The sequence below is a fragment of the Sciurus vulgaris genome (assembly GCF_902686455.1).
Source record: "Sciurus vulgaris genome assembly, chromosome: 18".
In the NCBI taxonomy this organism is placed as follows: Eukaryota; Metazoa; Chordata; class Mammalia; order Rodentia; family Sciuridae; genus Sciurus; species Sciurus vulgaris.
Window position 1 is genome coordinate 17,235,050 of NC_136479.1, and position 20,582 is coordinate 17,255,631.

Below are 20,582 nucleotides of genomic sequence, written 5' to 3' on the forward strand. Positions count from 1 at the left end.
GTCACCATGCGGGTGAAGCAGAAAGCGCTGGGCGTGCCCTGGGCATTCCAAGCAGGCTTTGGACAGCTCTCCCGGGATCGCCCTGTGAGGCCAGGGCACTGCCACACACTTCTTGGAGAGAATCCCAGGCAGGAGGATGAAGGACTGAAGGGAGGCGAGGAAGGAATGGCTGATAAAAGGTGCCTTTTCCCTGGGGCCAACGCAGTGGCCTGTCCCCTGGGGCAAGGCTGGCAGGCACTGGCTGGCTGTGGCTTTCAGGCTTGTGAGTTGGACACAGATAGAAGCCAATCGTTCTCCCACCCTCAGACTGTGTCCTCTCCGGCCACCAAGAGGCAGCTCATCATTCAGTGACCATTAGGGCTGCTAGCCAAGAGGGGGACGGTGGGCAGGCCACCTTCGCCCAGCCCTCGTATCTAACAACACTGTCGTAGAGAGGCCACTTGCTTCATGGGGCACAGCATCACCATAAGCCAGCGCCTGGGTTAGGACCCCAACTCTGCCTCCTTGCTGAGTGATCTCGGAGAGGCCCCTTCACCTCTCTGTGCGTTGTTTGCTCTTCTAAATGGGACTAATGACAGTGACCTCCCACGTGACTCCCGTGAGCATCCAACAGCATGGGTGCGTTAAAGCACTTCCGCTGCGCTCTGCCGTAGCCGGTGCTCAGCAAACGCTGGCCCTGGGACTCACTCTAGTGCCCACCCAGCCCACGACTAAGGGGCAGGGAATGTGGGGTCTGGTCCCTTCTGGAGGGAAGGAAGACCCAATCAGGCAGGTAACTGGGAAGAAAAGTTCCAAAGCTAGGCAAAGGCTAGGGGAACTCAGAGGCACTGAACGGGGACAATGAGGACATGCATGGGCGGGCACAGGGTGGGGGGCTGGTCTACTGCACCCCCAAGATCTACCTGTTGTGCAGGAAAGATTATGGGGACAGAGGCCAGGAACAGCCCAAGGAGAAGATCAGGGGGACTCGGGGTCTGGGTTTTCAGGAGCGGCAGCCAGCTTCCTCGCGGCTGGGGCACCCCTTGCTGGAGGGGGCTGGGACAGGGGACTGGGACAGGGCTTCCCCGCAGCCTCGGAGAGCCAGGCAGGCAGCCCTCCGCCCTCCTTCCCCACAGGTCTGAAGCTGGTGCTGGACATAGGCCAGGAGGACTACGTGCCCTTCCTCGCATCCACCGCCGGGGCCCGGCTGATGCTCCACGAGCAGAGGACCTACCCCTTTATCAGAGAGGAGGGCATCTATGCCATGACGGGGACAGAGACCTCCATCGGCGTGCTGGTGGTATGGCTGGAGCGCAGGGGCAGCCCGAGGGTGGAAGCCCAGCTTCTCAGGGCCAGCCTGGCCTGGGAGGAGGGGATCCGGGCGCCCCAGCCCTGGTCCTCCTCCCCGTCCCCTGGACTTGGGGGACACCCCTGCGACGCCCCCTCTGGCCGAGGCCGAGCCCTCTGGCGCCTGCTGCGTCCTGCAGCTCCCCTCCCCCTTTCAGAATCCCGCTCTCTAGGGGTGATCGGGGGTCCTCTTGAGCAACCTCTCTTGCCACAGGACAAGCTGCAGCGCATGGGCGAGCCCTACAGTCCGTGCACCGTGAACGGCTCCGACGTCGCTGTCCAAAACCTCTACAGTACCTACAACACGACCTACTCCATCCAGGTGGGAAGCTTGCGCAGGCCTCCGAGGCTGGGGACCCTGCCCACGTCTCCCAGCCCGAGGCCTCAGATCTCTGCAAGCCGGCCCTGCAAGGCTGGCTCGGCTGGATTTTTGTAGGTAGCCACAGGCATAGTCCCCGGTTCTCACCAGGGCCCAGGGCTGGCTGCCTCCCTTCCCCACCGCGGCAGATGTGTCCTTGGGAACCCAAGATTAGAAAGGATCTTGCTCTGGGGTCTCCCAAGGGGGAAAACAACAACAACAGTGAACATTACCAAGCTCTTATTGTGTGAGTTGCATGCCTTATATCATCATTTGATCCCTTCAAACCTCCCCAGGCAAAAATACAGTAATAATAGCAATATTTAATGATATGCTAATGAGAGCAGGCTTACCACTCAGGAGGCAGGCACTGTTCCAGGTATTTTACGAGTATTACATCATCTCATCCTCACGACCACCTTAGGACATAAATATTATGATCCTTATTTTAGGAATGAGGACATTTGGATTCACAGACCCCAAATCTGAATGCCTCATCCGTTTACCTGGGATGTCCCTCTGTATATCTGCCCTCAGCCTCCCTTGCTGCAGCTGGAGGTTTCCCTCCTGATGTGGTCTCCAAAGTCAGCCCAGATTGTCTGTCCCCAGCCCCAGTCCCACTGGAAAGGGCAGACTGAAATCTTCCAAATATGCCCCCAAGTGATCACTTGCCCGACTTTCTCTCCCACTCCTGCCTGTGATGGTAGAGAGAGAAACGGTGTCCAACATGGCGCAGCGGGTCCTGCCTCCCAGTCTGGAAGCCCCATGTTTAGGGTGTTCCCTTTTGCCTTGGGAAGTTGACCCCCGCCACCTGCCCATTTGTCCAGCTGCCCCACCCCACACTCGGGTTGGCTGGCGGGGCCTCCTTTGGGTTGCTGTCGACAGCTCTGGGAATCTTCGGAGTCTCTGAAGGGCTGGACAGATGGGCAGCGGCAAGGGGAGATGGGACACGTGGAGAAGGAGGCCCCAGCCCTGGAGGCCTCATTCCTGGAAAACCAGCTTCTCCAAGACACTCGCAGGAGTCAGGCTCCTAACCTGACCCGTGGCCTCCCCTGGGCCCAGCTCTGGTTCCTCCTGGCCATGCCACTAACTCTGCCTGTCAGTCCCACCTCCTGCCTGCAGGGACCCCACCAACTCCTTAGGGAGAAATCAGGCCATCGTGACCTGGAGGAGCTGGAGAGGGGGGCACAGAGGAGGGGCGGGGCAGAGGAGCTGGAGGAGGGCGGGGCAGGGGGCGGGGCAGAGGAGAGAAGGGTAGGCAAGGGTTGGAGCCCGAGTACACCGGCGTCAGGAGTCAGGACAGCGGACAGGGGAGGAAGCAGGAGTAGTAGCTGCTGACCAAGGGCCTGATGCAGCGCTGAATCCTCCAACCCCATGAGTAAACTGAGGCTTGGAGGTTAATAACTTGCCCCAGGACACATAGTTGGTCCCTGAGTGGACTGAAACCAGGTCAGAACGACCTGAAAACCCAGTATGTTGAGGTCCAGTGAGTGGAGACTCATCACACCCGGCCCCGGGGCAGGGTGCGCGCCCATGTGCCCTCTTCTCACTCCCCACCAGGGGACATTCTGCAGAGCAGCTGCCCAGTCACTTCCTCTTCTGAGGTCCTCCTGCTCTCCCTGGCTGTCCCCCAGGAGGAAGGTGCTGGGCCCGCTTGTCTGTCTTCCTCAGATGCCCTTGGGGATCCCTGCACACAGCGAGCTTGGGAGGGCGCTGGCACCTAATGAGAAGGTGTGAGCTTTATTATTTGGAACAAGTCACTTCTGCCATGTCGTCTATGGGACGCCATCTAGGGGGAGACGCGGGCTGCTGGGGTCTAGTCTGGGTCTCTCTGTGGGGTTCAGGGACCTGCTATGAGGCCCACGGAGGAAGGACAGCCACACCCTGACTGCAGCTGGGTCATCTCAGGCCTACTTCTTCGTCAAAATGGCACGGCTCCTGGCCCCCAGCCTCCTTGACCTGAGTGTTAAAATCTCCAGGCTCCTTCTCCTGCCACTGGAGTGGGGACATCACAAGCCAGGTCTGTGTTCTCTCCTCAACCTCCAGGCCTGTCTTCACTCCTGCTTCCAAGACCACATGATCCATAACTGTAGCTGTGGCCACTACCTGTACCCGCTGCCCCCTGGGGAGAGATACTGCAACAACCAGGACTTCCCAGACTGGGGTGAGTGGAGGTTCATGCCAGCCGGGCCACTGCCCACCCAGAATTTCACCACAGAGGAGAGGGGAGAGCTCGGGGCCCTGAGCAGGACCCCAGGGTGGCCGCTCCTCTGTCCACACTGGCTCCTGCCACCCGCTCCCAGGTCTGTCTGCAGGAGCTCAGCCTTCTCTCCTGACTCTGCAGAGTGCATGCTTGAAGCATGTAGGAGCGGGAGCGAGGGCACGCGTCCGTGGGCCCAGCACATGCTGGCTGCTGCATGAGCCTGGGAATGGGGCCAGGGAGCGAGTGCAGTGTGTACATGCGGTTGTGTTTTCCAATGCACGTGTGAAGGGTGTGTCTGTGTCTGCCCCTGGGTGTGCAAGAGCACTTGGAGACTACAGGACCTGTCTGAGTGCTGTGCACATGCACAGGTTGCTTCCAGTGCCTGCACCTGGGCACCCTGGCTTGGGTGTGCCTGTGTGCGTGCACAAAGCCGTATGCGCATGCTTGGCAGGCGTGTCCGTGTCCACGTAGAATCGCTGGGTCTCTCGGTGGTGTGCTGGGCTGGAGGGGAAAGTGATGCAGTCACCATCGTGATGGCCTCCAAGGGCTTGCGGCCTGGAGTCACAGGACGAGGAGGCCCTGTTGGGCTCACATGGAGCTGGAGCCCAGGCCTCAGAGCCTGGTGGCCCGGAATGCCAACAGCATGGGTGCTGCCAGCAGTTGGGGGGTCCCGCCACCTCTTGAAACCCACGTGATGCAGACAATGAAGGAACAAAGTTTTCCTTCTGGACAATTCTCCCCTTGTACTCGGATGACGCTATGACCCCATCCACTAGGCAGAGTCGGAGAGGGCACGAGGATGCTGAGCTGGGTCTAAGACACCTGAGGGGAGCGTCCCAGGGCCAGGCGGGGGCAAAATGCCTGGAGCAATGATTCTCCATGACGGGAGCTTGGGCGCAGACACCATGTCCCCATCTAACCTCAGGCCTTGGGTGGACCCCTAGAACCACCCCCGCCCCTCCTGACCATCCCTCTCTCCCGCCAGCCCATTGCTACCTGGACCTGCGGATGAGCGTGGCCCTGAGAGAGACGTGCATCAGCATGTGCAAGGAGTCCTGCAAGTGAGTGTGGCATGGGGACGTGGGGCACTGCCAGGCCAGGGCCGGGCATGGAGGGGCCAAGGCTGGCAGGACAGCAACGGCCGGCTTCTCTCTTCCAGTGACACCCAGTACAAGATGACTATCTCCATGGCTGACTGGCCCTCCGAGGCCTCTGAGGTGAGGTGGGGAGTGGAAAGCTCCTGGTCCCCGTCTTTGGGCTGAGCACAGGCTCCAGATCCTCCCTCCCTCCCTCCCTCCCTCCCTTCTCTTCCACCAACATCCCCCAGGCATGGGGCGGGCCCTGCAGTGGATGAGACAGACCTTGGGTCCTTGCTCACGGAGCTCACCCTCTAACAGAGGCCGTGCACACACGCAGAAATAGGACCACGTTCACGCTCAGTGGTGAACCGGAGAGGGCCACGGGGGGACCACTGTACACAGAGGGGTCAGGGACGCCTCTCTTCAAAGGTGACATCTGAGCTGAAACCCAGAGGCTGAGCCAGCTGTGGGCAGAGCCAGGGAGGAGTCCAGACAGAGGGGACAGCAAGTTCAAGAGGTGGGAACGGACATGGGACCAGATGGCTGGGCCTGGCCAGAAGAGGCTGGAGACCTGAGCTCCCCTCCCACCAATGGCGGCCACAGCTTCCACCAAGACCTTCCTCCCGCTCCCCATCCCAACCTGTGGCTCCCTGGGGGCTTCAGGAAGGCACAGGGCTGTGTTCCTTTTCCCCACTGGTAGCATGCACCAGGATGGGAGGGCATGTGTGGGCGCCATTGCTTTAGTTTCCTTCTTGGTTCTAGGACTGGATTCTCCATGTCCTGTCTCAGGAGCGGGACCAGAGCCCCACCATCACTGTGAGCAGGTGAGCCTGAAGTCTGGGCAGGGCTGGGGAAGGCAGATGGGAGGACCAAAGCCTTGGGATGGGGTTTGGGCATCTGGCAACGACCCAGGTGGCGTCTCCTACTGGTCAGATGCAGGGGCAAGCCTGGCAAAGGGAGCCCTGAAAGCCTGAGGGGGGGAAGGCAGCCAGGAGGACTCAGGGCCTACCAACCCCCAGAGGAGGAGCACGTTCTTCCATCTGTCACGCGTCCATCTGCCCATCCTCCACCACCCATCCTCTCACTCTCGCAACCACCCATCCGCCCATCCCTCCCTCACCCATCCTTCCATTCTTCCACCCATTCATCCACCCATCCTCCATCACCCATCCTTCCATTCTTCCACCCATTCATCTACCCATCCTCCATCACCTATCCTTCCATTCTTCCACCCATTCATCCACCCATCCTCCCTCACCCATCCTTCCATTCTTCCACCCATTCATCCACCCATCCTCCATCACCCATCCTTCCATTCTTCCACCCATTCATCCACCCATCCTCCCTCACCCATCCTTCCATTCTTCCACCCATTCATCCACCCATCCTTCCATTCTTCCATTCATCCACCCATCCTCCCTCACCCATCCTTCCATTCTTCCACCCATTCATCCACCCATCCTCCCTCACCCATCCTTCCATTCTTCCACCCATTCATCCACCCATCCTCCCTCACCCATCCTTCCATTCTTCCACCCATTCATCCACCCATCCTCCCTCACCCATCCTTCCATTCTTCCACCCATTCATCCACCCATCCTCCATCACCCGTCCTTCCATTCTTCCACCCATTCATCCACCCATCCTCCCTCACCCATCCTTCCATTCTTCCACCCATTCATCCACCCATCCTCCATCACCCATCCTTCCATTCTTCCACCCTTCTCTCTCTCCACCTGCTCAACACAAACATATGTTATGTTCAGCACAAGGAAGACTCAAGATCCATACCCCCAGGATGCTCAGCCTAGAGACAGACAGAGGCAGAAAGAGCTTACAGCAATGAGGGTCTACACAAGCCCCCGCCCCTTCAGGAATAGGAGGGAGGGAGCCTTGGGGCCTGAGATAAGGGAGGTCTGTGCAAGAACGGGATGAGAAGTGGGGACTGCTCAAATAAGAAGCAAAGAAGACAAAACTTGGAGCAAAAGCCTGAGGTGTGAGGCAGCACAGCCCTTCCGAGGACCCCTGTGTACGAGGGGACCCCCTCAGCCACCCTTCTCTGCCCCAGGTGCCCTGATCACTGCAAAACTCTTCAGCTCTCTCTGCAGAGTCCCTGACTGTGGGCTGGCCACCCTAGAGCTGGGGAAAAAGAGAGCTCAGAGCTGATATTTGGGGCTGTCTCAGGCCAGTGTCCTTAGGAATATGGCCGAAAAGGGGTTGGAGAAGGGGGTCCACAGGATGGTGCTGGACAGAGATACCCTTTGTGGCCCTGAGGCCCAGAAAGGCCGGCAAGGGTAACACGTTTGGTTCTGGTTTGGACTTCACCAGCCCTGGCAGTGTGAGCAAGTCAGACCAGAGGAGGGCCAGGTGGCCCCTTGGCTTCCCTTCCCGAGTGTGTGTGTGTGTGTGTGTGTGTTGTGTGTGCATGTGTGTTGTGTTTGCATGTGTGTGTGTTGTGTGTGTGTGTTGGGGGGGGGCACCATCGTCCCAGCCCTTCCTGCTCTCTCTACAGGAATGGCATCGTCAAGCTCAATATCTACTTCCAAGAATTCAATTACCGCACCATTGAGGAATCAGCAGCCAACAACGTGAGTTGGGGAGGCTGACGCCCGGCCCTGTCCCTCTCACCCCTGCACCTGGAGGATGGAGAGTAGGAAGGTCCCTCAGCAAGCTGCACTATTTCCCTGGGCTCAGATGGTCACCCGCGTCCCCACCCCCGCCCACCACAGGAACCCTGAGCTGGCCTGGGGGAGAGTGTGCCCATCCTCCCGGCCAGGCACTCAGCCCCACTCCCCACAGATCGTCTGGCTGCTCTCCAACCTGGGCGGCCAGTTTGGTTTCTGGATGGGCGGCTCGGTGTTGTGCCTCATCGAGTTTGGCGAGATCATCATCGACTTCGTGTGGATCACCATCATCAAGCTGGTGGCCTTCTTCAGGGGCCTGCGGCAGAAGCGAGCCCAGGCTCCCTACGACAGCCCCCCGCCCACGGTGGCCGAGCTGGTGGAGGCCCACACCAACTTTGGCTTCCAACCCGATGCGGCTGCGGGCACTGAGGACTACCCCCGCGAGCAGACTCCGCCCATCCCCGGCACCCCGCCCCCCAACTATGACTCCCTGCGCCTGCAGCCGCTGGACACCGTCGAGTCTGACAGCGAGGGGGATGCCATCTAGACCCCGGCAGCTCGTGAACGTGAAGCTGAGAGGCTGACACCATGGCTCAGTGCCTTGTTATACGGTGCCCTCTCCAGAGAGTCGGGACCACGGTGTCCAAACCAGGGCCCAGGCCCCCTGTAGAGAGGCCAGCAGCCACTGCCAGCCCCGGCCCGAAGGCTCGCGGGTCAGGGTGTTCTCACCTGGTCCCTGCCTTCCCTGTGCCCACTTGACCTGCCCCTGGGCCGGGGACATGCCCAGGAGGCTCTAGACACCCCTCTCTCGTGTCAGGCCACTTTCTCCCCAGTTCCAGTCACTGTCTGCCCCAGGGGTGGACAGGCGGGTGGCATGCTGCACGGTGGCCGTGCTGCACGGTGGCCTTCCCTCCACAGCACTGGCTGACCCGCATGAACAGGCTGAGCAAGGGCAGCGGGTGGGAACAGGGAGCCCCAGGAGTGGGGCCTGCAGGTGGCACACGAGTCGTTCTAGGAAATAAAAGTAGAGAACCCTGCATTCAGCTTTCTCTGCGTCTGACGGGCGGAGCGCCTCACGTGCCTGGGGCAGGAAGGGCATCGCGCTGGCTGGAGGGCCAAGGTCTCCTGAGCAGGCAAGGGCGTCTCTCTTGTGATTCTTAGTTCCTCCCAGTGGTTCCAGAGGCAGAGGCCGAACGGCTTCTTCAGTGCCACCCGACTCTTTGGGTTGCAAGGACAGAGAGCAACTCAAGCTGACTTGACCCATCAAGTCTCAAGTTTTCAATTCCGTGGAAGTTTCAATGAAATGGACAAGGGCGGGTTAGAAATCATGATCGTGAGCTCATGTCTACTCTTAAAATATCATGATAATCTTGGCATCATACATTACATATTATGCTTACATTTCTACAGCATCTGGCATCGAGGACAATGGCACACAATGGGTTAAGAAAGACAGTCTCCCTCTGCTCCCTGCTGACACTCATTGGTCCCTGACTGGGTCACATGCCTGTTTCTGAACCAATCAGTGGTCCAGCTGTAAGGCCATTCTGATTGGTCAGATCTGAATTCGTTAGCCCAGACCTGAAGCCTGTGGCCCCCAGGATCCCAAGGTCCAAGGGTTGCTGGGGTGCTGGTTCCAAGTGTTGCCAGATAAAATTCAAGCTGCTCAGTTAAATGTGAACTTTGGATAGATATAAAAATGATTCTAGGTGTAAGTATATCCATGCAATATTGGGGACCCATTATACTAATAAACCATTGGTTGTGTTTCTTAAATTTAAAGAGCATCCTGGATTTTTTAATTGCTAAGTCTGACAAACCTAATGGCTCCCCAGAAAGAGATCAGGGAGCAATTCCCAAAGAAGGGGGCCTGACAGGTCTAGACAGCTGGACGCTGCAACCCCCACTGCCACCCACCAGGTTCAAGTTGTGAAGACACTCTGGCTGGCTTCAGAGTCTGGCTCGTATGTCGGTGGCTCTTGGAGGTGGCACCAATGGAAGTTAATTGGGGTTGAAGTCATCAGGGTAGAGGCCCCCATGATGGCATTAGTGTCTTTGTAAGAAGAGGAAGAGACCCGAGTCAGCATGCCTGCTGTGTTTCAGCAAGGGACGCCTCTGACATGTCATGGTGCAGCAGGAAGCTCCTCACCAGATGCAGCCCCAGTCTTGAACTTCCTGGCCTCCAGAACCTTCACCTCAATAAACCTTCATTCTTTATAAATTATACAGCCTGTGGTGTTCAGTTATAACAACAGAAAGCAGACTGAGACAGTGGCTAAGCCGAGGTCCCAGCCTGACCGCCTTGCTGCCAGGGGTCATGCGATTTCATTTCCTGATGGGAGCTCTGAGTTCTCACGTTTATTGCATCGCGTCTGATGCTGCGTACAGGCAGCGTGCTGATCGTTATCTACTCCTTTTGCAGCTCTTTGGTCACAAGTCCATTTGAACTGGCTGAAGCTATGAAGGGAATTTGTTAGCCCTCGTAGGAATGGCCAGTGTGGCTGCAGGCAGGGGATCCCCTAGAGCTGGTGCTTCTGCAGCGATGTCCCTCTTAACTAGGCTCTCTGGGTGCTCAGCTCCTCCAGAACATCCCTAGGTCCAGCACCGTGTCCATGAACTCAGCACCGGTGGGGAGAGAGCTCTCCATAGCATCCCCGGGAAAGCTCAAAGGATGAAGCTCGTTCGGATCTCCCTGGGCCACACACTCACCCTGGGATGGGAGGTGATGGGAAGGGAGGTGCCGACGGGCCAGCCCTGGGTGGATCTATGGAGGGCGGTCTTGATAGACACCCTAGGAGGTTCTGTTCAGGCATTTTGGAGATGCCTGTGGGCATGGGAGATGGAGACCAGGCTGATGGTGGGCATCACCTCACCATCTTGCTCTTGGGGGAAGAGTGAGGGCCAGGCCATGGGAGGGCCCATCTCTAATGGCAGGCTCCGTCAAGCAGCCTGGCATCCCTCCCCCCCTAGATCTGGGGCCATCCCAGAGCCTCTTAGGGCTGAAAACTCAGGCTGACAATGCCCAATCGCTCAGAAAATGGCATTCTGTAACTCTCCCTTCTAATCCAAAAGGGGAGCGAGGTTGCAGATGCTGGACGACTATGAAATAAGCATCAAACATAAACTTTCTAGGCTCCATCGTATCTCAATGGCTTTGCAAAGAATCCTGAGTTGGGCGCCATTATGATCTTTGGTTTTCAGATTAGGAAAAATGGCACAGAGAGGTGAATGCCTTTCTTGAGGTCACAGTTGGGAGGTGATCAAGCCGCATGTCCGGCCCAAGCCTGACCACTCCAAACGTCTCTCTAGTGGTTCTCCCAGAGCGGCACGAAGGTCGCCATGGTGAGTTTCCATTTTCCAGCAGCACAAGTCACATTCCAGGTTTCTGGCTCTCGCTTTTTCAAAGGAGCCAGGCCTGCCTCCTGCCAGGGGGTCTGTGATGCGCCACTGAGCAACCCAAATATTGTTCTTAGTGTGGGTTCCCAGCTGTCACTGTGTTGGGGCCAGTCAGACTGGTTCCAAGGATGCAAGCCCAGGCCCAGCTGGGCCTGGAAGCCTGGTGAGACACAGGGGTGCCACTCTTCAGGGTCAGCACGTGCATGCTGACCTGCCAGGATGAGGTGTCCGCAGAGGGTCTCCCTCACTGCACACCAGGAAGACTGCCTGGCATGTCAGAAGTGCAGATGCCATCGTCACCAGGCTCAGTCTGAGTGCCAGCTCTGTCACGTGGTGGCTGAGTGGCCCCAGGAAGTCCCCAAACCTATCCAAACCAGAGATAACACCTCTGCCTTCCACGGCTGCAGTGAGGCTTAGCCGATAGAATCCAGAAGGAAGTAAAGCTTGGCTGGGCCCTGGGACCCCTAGACGTGCTCCATTCCAATAAATGGCCCTGTGACAGACAACTGCCAGTCCCCTTCTCCCTCGCTAAGGAAAGCCTCGCTGTTGAGGGCAGCAATCCTGACTGGCCTAAGCAGGCGTCCCCACACTGCAGTGAGCTTGTCCTCAGGGTCTTCTGCAGACGCTCCCAAGAGTCACACTCGGGCCACACTACTGGAGTCCAGGGGTAGAGGCCAGGCATGCTGCTCCCCACTGCAGGGCACAGACAGCTTCACAGTGAAGAGCTGTTTCAAGCAAAGTGTCAAGAAAGCCAGGGTGAGAAATGCCGGTTGAAGCTGGTTCTGTTCCCTGTGTTCCCAGCATCCCTTGCAGCTGGGTAACACCTTGTGACCAAGAAGCAGCCAATGTGGCCCAGGAGAAGGCTGGGCAGGGCTGCTGGCAAAGCCACTGCTTGCCTAATGGAATAAAGGGAGCCGCTGCTCCCACATCCCCTCCCTGCAGACGGGACAGCTGCAGTTGCAGGGCCTCTATGATGAAGAGGCGTCCAGCCCAGGAAAAGGTCAAGGTCACACTGGCTGGTCCTGCTCCAGACAGTTCAGTCACGAAGTCAGCCCTGGAAGCCCCCACCCTTTGAACTGTCATCGTTGAGAAAAATCCATTCCTCCTTGTTTGAATCACTCAAATATTTCTATTACTTATAAGCCAAATATAATCTTAACAGGTACAAAAACAGCTGACAAAAAAAAATGAACGCAGTTCACATTATCCTATAAACTTTTCTTTAGTTGCAGATGCACACAATACCTTCATCTCATTTCTTTCTCCATGGTGCTGAGGATGAACCAGTGCCTCACACGGGGAGGCAAGCGCTGAACGACCCAGCCCATCCCACAGGCTGCAAAAGGGAACGGGAAGAAGCCCACCGGGCCTACGAAACCACTTCCTCCCTGACCCGACTGCCCTGGCTGACCAGACACCTGAGGCCTGGTCAAGCTCTCCCTGCACAGCTGCCCTCCCTCCCCAGCACTTGGCCTTGCTCTGGGTCACTGCCCTCCCTGCCTCGCTCCCTCCCACTGAGAAGCCTGAGCCCCTGGCACCACCTGCCCAGCAGGCTCAACATGGACCCCCTGGGGGAAGCACTCAGACACTCACTGGAGGGAAGAAACAGCCTGCTTTCGTTTCATTTATTAAGTCCATTTGTAAAATGAGATCATTTAAAAAATCACCTGAAGGGTCCTTTCTAATAAATAATAAACCTCTCATTTATAACTTTGTTGATTATACAAAAGAACCAAGTCTTTTTAAAGCGAACTGGGCCCAAATGCTGGCAGATTTTGAGGGGGAGCCGCTCTGGAGGGCTGCGGTGCCCCCAGAACACCAGCCGGATGGGCCTGTGGACTCAGTAATCCACACCCCGCATGGCGGCCACCGTGGCGCCAAGGCGGCGCGGCAGGCCCTTGCCGACCTGTCTGTAGTCCTCAGGCTTGGCCTTCAAGAGCGTCCCGATGTTCTGGAGGGTGCGGGATGGCTGCAGACCCAGGGCGTCCATCACGTTGATCAAATAGTCTGTGGGTGGGAGGAGGCAGGGTCAGCAGTGTGTGGGACAGAGCCCCGGACCCCCTGCAAGCAATAAAGGGAGGAGCCCCACGAGTCCCCAGGGCTGGGCACCTGCTCTACCCGGAGGAGGCACGCCTCTACGCAAAGGCTCTCCAGGGGCTCACGCTGGCCTGAGTCAGACTTAAAAATTTAGTGAAAGTAACCGAGCCTTCCCACCTGCCCGCACATGCCCCCCACCCCTTCCAGCACCCGTCGGAAGGACCGACGGCCTCACCCAAAGCTCGGGATGCTCCTGGTTCCTCCTGCCCCAGAGCATCCCACTAAGCATGCGCAGAACCCAAGGGGCAGGAGACACACGGCCCAACGCATCAGCTACCACCAGCGAAGACAAGGGCAGCATCCGGGCAGGGGCTGCTGTGGCGCGGGTTCCTCTCCCCAGATGACCCAGGTCGCTAGCTATACACAGGCTTCTGAGCCAACCCCGGGCCAGGTGGATGAGAATGCCTGAGAGAGGGCACTAAGGACTGTCACTCTAGAAAGGAGCCCGTGCGCCAACCGCCAGCAACTGGACGGCACTGGGAGAAAGCTGTGCGCAGCCAGGCGTGGAGTCCCTCACCCGCCACCGCAGCCGGGCCCACGGGCAGCACAGGTGTGGGGCCCAGGTCAGAGGACCTGAAGCACCAGTGTGTCGAAGGTGATGATCCGGGGGCTGCCGGGCAGCTCCGCCCTCTTCCTGCTGTGAAGCATGGGAAGCAGCTCTGTCCAGAGTCCCTCGCCACTCCCTGATCGCTGCCTGGGTCCCTCCCTGGATCCCTCCCTTCTCCCTGGCTAGTCAGGAGCTCCAGGCCAGGACTCCTGAGGCCGTGCTCAGGGGAGGGACCCTGGAGGTGGCAGCCGTCCTATGGCTGACTCACGTCCAACTCAGGATGAGCTGCTTCCCAGGAAGGAAGCAGAGCCTGGCACCTGATCCTTCACCAGACTACCCTCCTCCCGCTCCACTCCACCAAAAGCCAGAAGCTGTAAGATCTTCTTGTTTGGCCATTGATATCCCCTGCTGCTTGAGTTCAAGCCTAACCTGAATGCCAACCAGGCAGGCCACTTGGCCAGACTCACCACTCCACCCTCCCGCTCCGGACAGCCTCTCGCGTGGGTCCCCCTCCCAGCCCTCGGCCCAACCCTTCGAGTGTAGCTCAATAAGCAAAGGAACCATCTAAATCTCTGGTGCATCTCATCTCCTAGTACTGTGGCTGGCGCACAGTAGGCGCTCAATCAATGCCAGTGAACCCATGAATCTGGAGCTTAACTGAAGGGAGAAATAGCATGGACAATGAAAGCCAGGGGCAACCCCGACTCGCCCCGCACACGCGTCTGGCTGGTTCTCTCTGTGCTCCAGCCTATGCTGACAGGGAACAGCGGACAGTGACTGAATGTCCTCATCCCTTCTCTGAAAGCTCTGCCCAGGCAAATGGCCAAGAAGCCTGGGGCTCCTGTGGTAACTGCTGGGAACTGATAAGAAACAAGCAGGGCCAGGGAGTCAGGGCGGTGAGAGTCCAGGTCCCAGCGCATCACTAACCACCCAGGGACCCAAAAGATGGCACCGCACTCCTATTTCTTCTGCAGAAAAATGAGAGACAGAACTTGAGCCTGGCTCAGCTCTGCAGCTGCCCAAGTCCAAACTCTCGTCAGGTTCTCAGGGAGCTGATCTTTAAGGCTCCTTCCACCGCCCTCCTGACCACCCAGGACTGCCTTGGGCCCAAGCACAGGAGCATGAATGGAAAGATTCCAGGAGACTGGAAAGACTCTTCTGCCACCCGCCAGCAGCACGGAGCAGGGAGGATTCGCAGCGACGAGAGCAGCTGGGCACAGCCCTCAATTCTGATGGAGCCCACAGAGGCCCTAACTATGTGGCCTTGTTATGCAAGAGCACCTACCTCACAGGATTGCTTAAGGTTCAGTGCCCGGCATGCCTGGTATGCAGCCAGGGCTCAATAAACGTTAGTTAGTAATTATCATGTCAATCGCTCAGGCTCATCTTGCTGAAGTTTCCCTCATGGATCTCCACCTCGAGCTCCTGCGGTCTGCCTCTCTCAGGGAAGGGCTTTTAACCTGCGCTTTTAACCAGCTTCAAGCCAAATCCAGGAATGAAGCTAAGAGGAGACGTGGGCTAAGATTCCTGGAGGGCAAGAGGGCGGGTGCCCATGGAGACCCACCAATGTCGGTGGCCAGCTGCTTGGCTGAGTGCGGGGTCAGCTCTGGGATCTGGAGGATCACGTCACAGTAGGTCTGCATCGTGGCCCTGGCGATGGAGCCCAGCCAGTTGTCCGCCATGTTGTCCAGCTCCGGCAGTTCATCCCCTGTAAGAGGAAAGAAGGTCACCAAGGCAATGCAGAACCCGCTCTGGGTGGCCTGGCCTGCCACAGGTGCTGTATGTGCAGACACGCTAGGGAGCCTGTGGTCTCAGTGGGAAGAAAACGCCAGAAACAGAGAACAATGCAACCTCAGGTCAACTGGTATTGAGAAAGTACAATGTGGACTGAGAAAAGAAAACCACCAGGTGAGGACAAAACTCGAGAGCCTTCGCAGGCCTGGAGAGCAGGTCCAGCCGTGCTGGCCAGGGCGCGTTTCCAGTCAGAGAGGGAGGCAGACAACAGGAGAGAACCAGAGGTGGCGGAGGTGGCGTGGGAGGGGCCCACCAACCACCAGCCATGGTGTGGGAACTGAGGCAGCTCGAGGCCAACCCACCTCTCAAGAACAGGCGTCACCCAGACTCTGGAGGCTGTTTGCTCGTCACCTGTACAGGAGCGAGCGAGAGCTCTGACCTCCAGGGCTGCTGTGGGAACTACGGGCCACACGCCAGGCCCTGCAGGGCCCCTAACACTGAGTCCTCGATGCATGGCAGCTCGTAGTTGTAGAAGAGTCAGAGGAGGAGGAATAAGCTGTGGGGAGGAGGGTTGGTCACCAAAGGGGAGAAGCGAGAGCCACATTAGAGAAAAGAGAGAGAAAGGAAAACGTATGAAGCCAACTGCGGAAAGAGCACACTGAGAAGAGCCAGTCCTGCTACGAGCGCCACCACCGCTGAATCTCGGGACAGGGCACAAGGCTGCAGACACCTGCAGACAGCACAGGCGTGTGGGAAATGGAGAGACCAGCCCCGTGCACTGCTGTTGCTGAGTGTGATCTTGTCTACACGCATTCAGCTGCACAACAGCTCTAAATTAGAAGGTTAAAGAGACAAACAGGGCTTGGTGACAATGAGTATGAGGACAACACGTTCCCCCTAGAAACCGGGCCTCGGGCTGGTGTAACGGCCCAAACTGCTGCTCGGCAGGGAGCTGGTCTGGGAGATGACTTCCCTTCCTGACTCCAACTCGATGGCTGAAGACAGGCAGGCCTGAAGGGAAGGCCGGGGAGCGCCAGATGCCAGATGCCTGCGCTCGAGAGGTGCTAGAGATGAAAGTTGACTGCTGTTCTGGCTTGGAACTCAAATGTCCCCCAGAAGCGTTGAGGGCTTGGTCCCCAATTCAGCAATGTCCAGAGATGGGGCCTCTGGAAGGTGCCTGGATCATAAGGGCTCTAATGCACTGAAGAACTCGTAATTGAATGGGCTTTTGGAGGAGGTGGAAAGCTAGGCAGGGCCTCGCTGGAGGAAGTAGGTCCTTGGGGGCCTGACCTTGAAGGCTCTGTCTTTTTCCTGGCCTCTTCCTCTCTCTGCTTTCCGACGGCCGTGAGGTAAGCAGCCTTCTTCTGCCATGTGCTTCTGCCATGCTGCGCTGCCTCACCACAGGTTGAGTGCAATAATGAACCATGAACTGAACCTTCTGAAACTGTGAGCCCAAATAAACCTTTCCTCCTCTAAGTTGATTTTCTCAGGTATTTTGTCATACCAATGGAAAACGAACACAACCACATAAAAATGAATGAAAAGGAGAAATGGAAATGAGCAAGAGACCAAGGCTAGGGCCCTGGTAGATAATCCAGAGGGAGGGGGATAGGTGGGCACAGAAGTGCACAAATCCCCATTTACTGAACCTAATGAGTATGGGGCACTTTTATGGCTCTACCTCTCAGCAGCAGCAGCTCAGCAGCGTCTGCACCTGTCCACAGGTGAACAGAGGAGGCTCCCCAAAGCCTGAGTCCCAGAACAGGAGCCCCTCCCGCTGCCCCTAGTGCAGGCCTACAGTGAGTGGGTGAACCTCTCTGCAACAGCACTTCTGTCCTCAGCCTAAGCCACCACTCCTGCCACCAAGGGACCTCCTTCCCCCTGCCAGCCAGCACGTGGACCATGACAAGGACCCAGGTCTGAGGTTTCCTGGAAATGACTGCTATAACCCAGTGTGTGTGCACGTGGGCATGGGGCCGGCAACCCTAGGATAGCTTCACTTTCCCCGAGTCCAGCGTCCTTGTGGGGAAGGCCCGGTAAAGGCTCTTAAAGCCTTCACTGCATCTCTCTGAAAAGCCATTTACCTATGCCGCAAAGTCCCTATTGGCTATTCACCATCCAGTTCTTAAAACTGGCCAGAAATCATCAGATTGTGGGTGGACGTTCACTGCGTAATTCTTCCCAGCTTTCCGTATGTTAGAAAATTTCCATAATAAGATGTTGAGAATGGGTGGCGGGGGGAAGAAAAAAGAAACACTGAAATGCTCAGACCGGCTCCTGTTAGTGTTGTTATGTTTTCAGCCACTGTTGAAATCCACTTGGCAGTTGGGCCATCTGGGCGAGGCCCAAGCCAGCACCCAGCACACAGTAAACACTTCAAAAACATCTGTTCGGTGAGTGAGTAAACGGATGAATGAAAACAATCACAGGTTCACTGTATCTCTTTTTTTTTTCCGTCGGTGTTGGATGGAACCCAGGCCTGGTGCATGCCACAGCCCTCGCACCCCTGCCCCTTCACATACAGATTCTAGTGGGACAAGAGGTAACTATGTTCTTCCTGTGAGGAAACCGACAGTATACAGAGCATCACACGTTTTTTGTCAAGGAATCTGAACCGGCATTTAATCCTTAAACAAGACACACAGAATGAACTATTTATGAGTTAAATAATAAGATACCTGAGATTTGATTTAAAAATTCTAGTGAAAAAAAGTGAGAGGAAGAGAAAAACCAAGGGCCGCTTCTGAAACCGGGCTTTGAGTACCTGGGGCTTCATGACACCATTTGTGCCTGTGAAATCCTATGAAGAACATGTCCACATTTTTTTTGGTTTAAGAAGCATATTAAGGGCTAGGGACACAGCTCAGTGGCAGAGTATGCACTGAAGTGTGAGCAGATCCCCATTTTGATCCCTAGCACCAAAAATTAAAATAAATAAATAAGTGAAACTTAGAAGTACATTAGAAAAGAGTTGAAAATAAAAATCACTTCCATAACCACAGTTTCTCAATGATAATAATTAACATTCTAGTGTACAAATACTTGGTACACACAATAGAGAAATACATTCTTGTAAAATAATGCAGGTGGCACAGAAACATAGTGAGTAAAAATAGCTCACGTCCTGTGCCAGGCCCCTGCTCCCCCTGGACGGGTTCCTCCAGGCCTGTCCCGGTGCCTTCTCCGAGGGTGGGTTTGTTCTGACTCTTGCTAAAGACCAGCCTCAGAAAGCCTTTACCAACTCACTCTCCATCAACTGGCCCTTAGCCTTGATTTTCTTCTTGGTCTAAACCATGAGACACATCATACATATACCAGAAGGTATAAAGCACGTCACAGACGTCTTAGAGAATAAAAAGCCATGGCCATGAAACATGCCCTGCGCAAGAGAAAGGCCCCTGCCAGTGCCCAAGGGTTCCCACGTGGCCCCGCGAGTACACGCCACAGGCGGCCATGAGCCAGGTCTCACCCCCCATCCTAGAGGGCCCATTATTAGAAATCAGGATGAGTTTTTTGATCAACAAGTACATGACCCCCAGGGTGCTGTCCTGCTTTGGGTTGCAAAAAAGTCTCTCTCTTGAGACCCATTCCATTACGCATAGCCGTAGTTCATAGATTTTTCATGTTGCATTCTATTTTGTTGAACAATCATATCACAATGCATGCATTCATTTTAATGCTGATGAACATTAGCGCTGATTAGCCAGATTGGGCCACTGCCAAAGTATTATCAAGTATTATTATGATGTACCTGGGGTGCACATGGAAGAGGTTCTAGGATCTGTACATAGGAAAAAAACCCAAAGGGTCAAAGGGTAAGCACATCATCACTTTTATTGGAAATGTCAAGCTGTTTCCAAGCAAATGAACCAATTTCCTGAGGTGGATCAAAGCTCTCTATTCTTCTCTTCTTACATTTATATTCACGGCAGTTTTTAAAATGCATATAGTATCTTAAGCTTGTTCTTCATACTTGATACACTGAGTACACCTTTTCAAGTCATTATTCTTTTATAACATTTTAATGGCTGCATTCCATTTTATTATAGGGATATACTAAAAAATTTTAACTATATTTGTAGTTTCTCATAATGTTTCAGTGTTCTGCTTTTATAAACAGTGCTGGGATGAACATTCATAGTTATCCTCAGGATTACTTTATTTTTCCATACTCTTTATTGGGGCATAATAATTATACATAATGGTGGGATTTGTTATTACATATTTGTACCTACACTCATGATTGTTTTATGAACTTAATTACCTAGCAATGGATCTAAAAGGCATTTTGATCTTATGTCAAACAGCCCTCCAGAAATTCAAAATGCACAATTTAAACTGTTATCCTTCATTATTGCAAATATTAAATGTAGTATATGACATCCCTTGGCATCTGTGGGTAATAGATCTCAGGAACCCCAGAGGTACCAAAATCCAGATATTCCAGTCTCTTATAGGACATGGAGTATTTGTATATAATTTCCACCATCCTCCTGTGTACTTTAAATTATCTCTAGATTACTTACAGTACCCAATACTATATACGTAGTTTCTATACTATTGTTTAGGGAATAATGACAAGAAAAAAAATGTACATACTTAGTACAGATGCAGTGTTCTTTCCCAAATATTTTGGATTCATGGTTGGCTGAATCCACAGATGCAGAATTCACAATTCAGAGAACCAACTGTATACACACACATACAATCTGATCAGTTACAAAGCAGTATATCTTATTTTCATTTGAAGATTAATAAAGTTAAATATAACTTAATTTTGGGGGCTATGTGAATGCCTTCATATTATTGACTGCACTTCACTGCATAATTGTCACAGATTTTTATGCCAGATTTTTTTGCAAGGAAGTGGGATGAGACCATTATGTGAAGCTTTTTTTGTTTTCAAACTGTGCTGGTATTACTTTAAAATCATTTCTTATTAAACTATCTTTGTTGCAAGATCAGGATGCACAAAATACTCATGAATATATGTTAATGTGACAGTGGTAACTATGCAGTGAAATATTCTGTGGGGTATTCGTCTTTGTCTCACTGATCTGTAAGATCATTTATAAAACAAAAATATTAACCATCATTAGTCACATATGCTGCTATTTCTTCCAGCTGATCATTTATCTTTTAATTTCCTTTTTAAAATTTCTATCTTCCTTTTCAAAAGGTCTTTCATTCTCCCCCCTAAGATTATATTAATATCTAC

At 54.8% G+C, this 20,582-nt stretch overlaps 2 protein-coding genes across 3 annotated transcripts in view; one reads left to right on the plus strand and one right to left on the minus strand.

Annotated features, from left to right (window-relative positions):
• Nucleotides 1-9,053, plus strand: part of SCNN1B (sodium channel epithelial 1 subunit beta) — a 57,807-nt gene extending 48,754 nt beyond the window's left edge. For both annotated transcript variants that reach the window (XM_079120605.1, XM_079120606.1), the window contains exons 6-13: nucleotides 1,116-1,279; nucleotides 1,541-1,648; nucleotides 3,731-3,848; nucleotides 4,873-4,948; nucleotides 5,047-5,104; nucleotides 5,729-5,790; nucleotides 7,479-7,554; nucleotides 7,766-9,053. In XM_079120605.1, coding sequence (XP_078976731.1) covers nucleotides 1,116-1,279; nucleotides 1,541-1,648; nucleotides 3,731-3,848; nucleotides 4,873-4,948; nucleotides 5,047-5,104; nucleotides 5,729-5,790; nucleotides 7,479-7,554; nucleotides 7,766-8,137 — 1,034 coding nt within the window. In that variant the 3' untranslated portion in view covers nucleotides 8,138-9,053. The remainder of the gene's footprint in view (nucleotides 1-1,115; nucleotides 1,280-1,540; nucleotides 1,649-3,730; nucleotides 3,849-4,872; nucleotides 4,949-5,046; nucleotides 5,105-5,728; nucleotides 5,791-7,478; nucleotides 7,555-7,765) is intronic.
• Nucleotides 9,054-12,596: 3,543 nt separating this feature from the next.
• Nucleotides 12,597-20,582, minus strand: part of COG7 (component of oligomeric golgi complex 7) — a 62,011-nt gene continuing 54,025 nt past the window's right edge. The window contains exons 16-17 of the mRNA XM_079121751.1: nucleotides 15,195-15,338; nucleotides 12,597-12,993 (exon numbers count right to left, since the gene is read on the minus strand). Of these exons, the coding sequence (XP_078977877.1) occupies nucleotides 12,827-12,993; nucleotides 15,195-15,338 (311 nt within the window). The 3' untranslated portion in view covers nucleotides 12,597-12,826. The remainder of the gene's footprint in view (nucleotides 12,994-15,194; nucleotides 15,339-20,582) is intronic.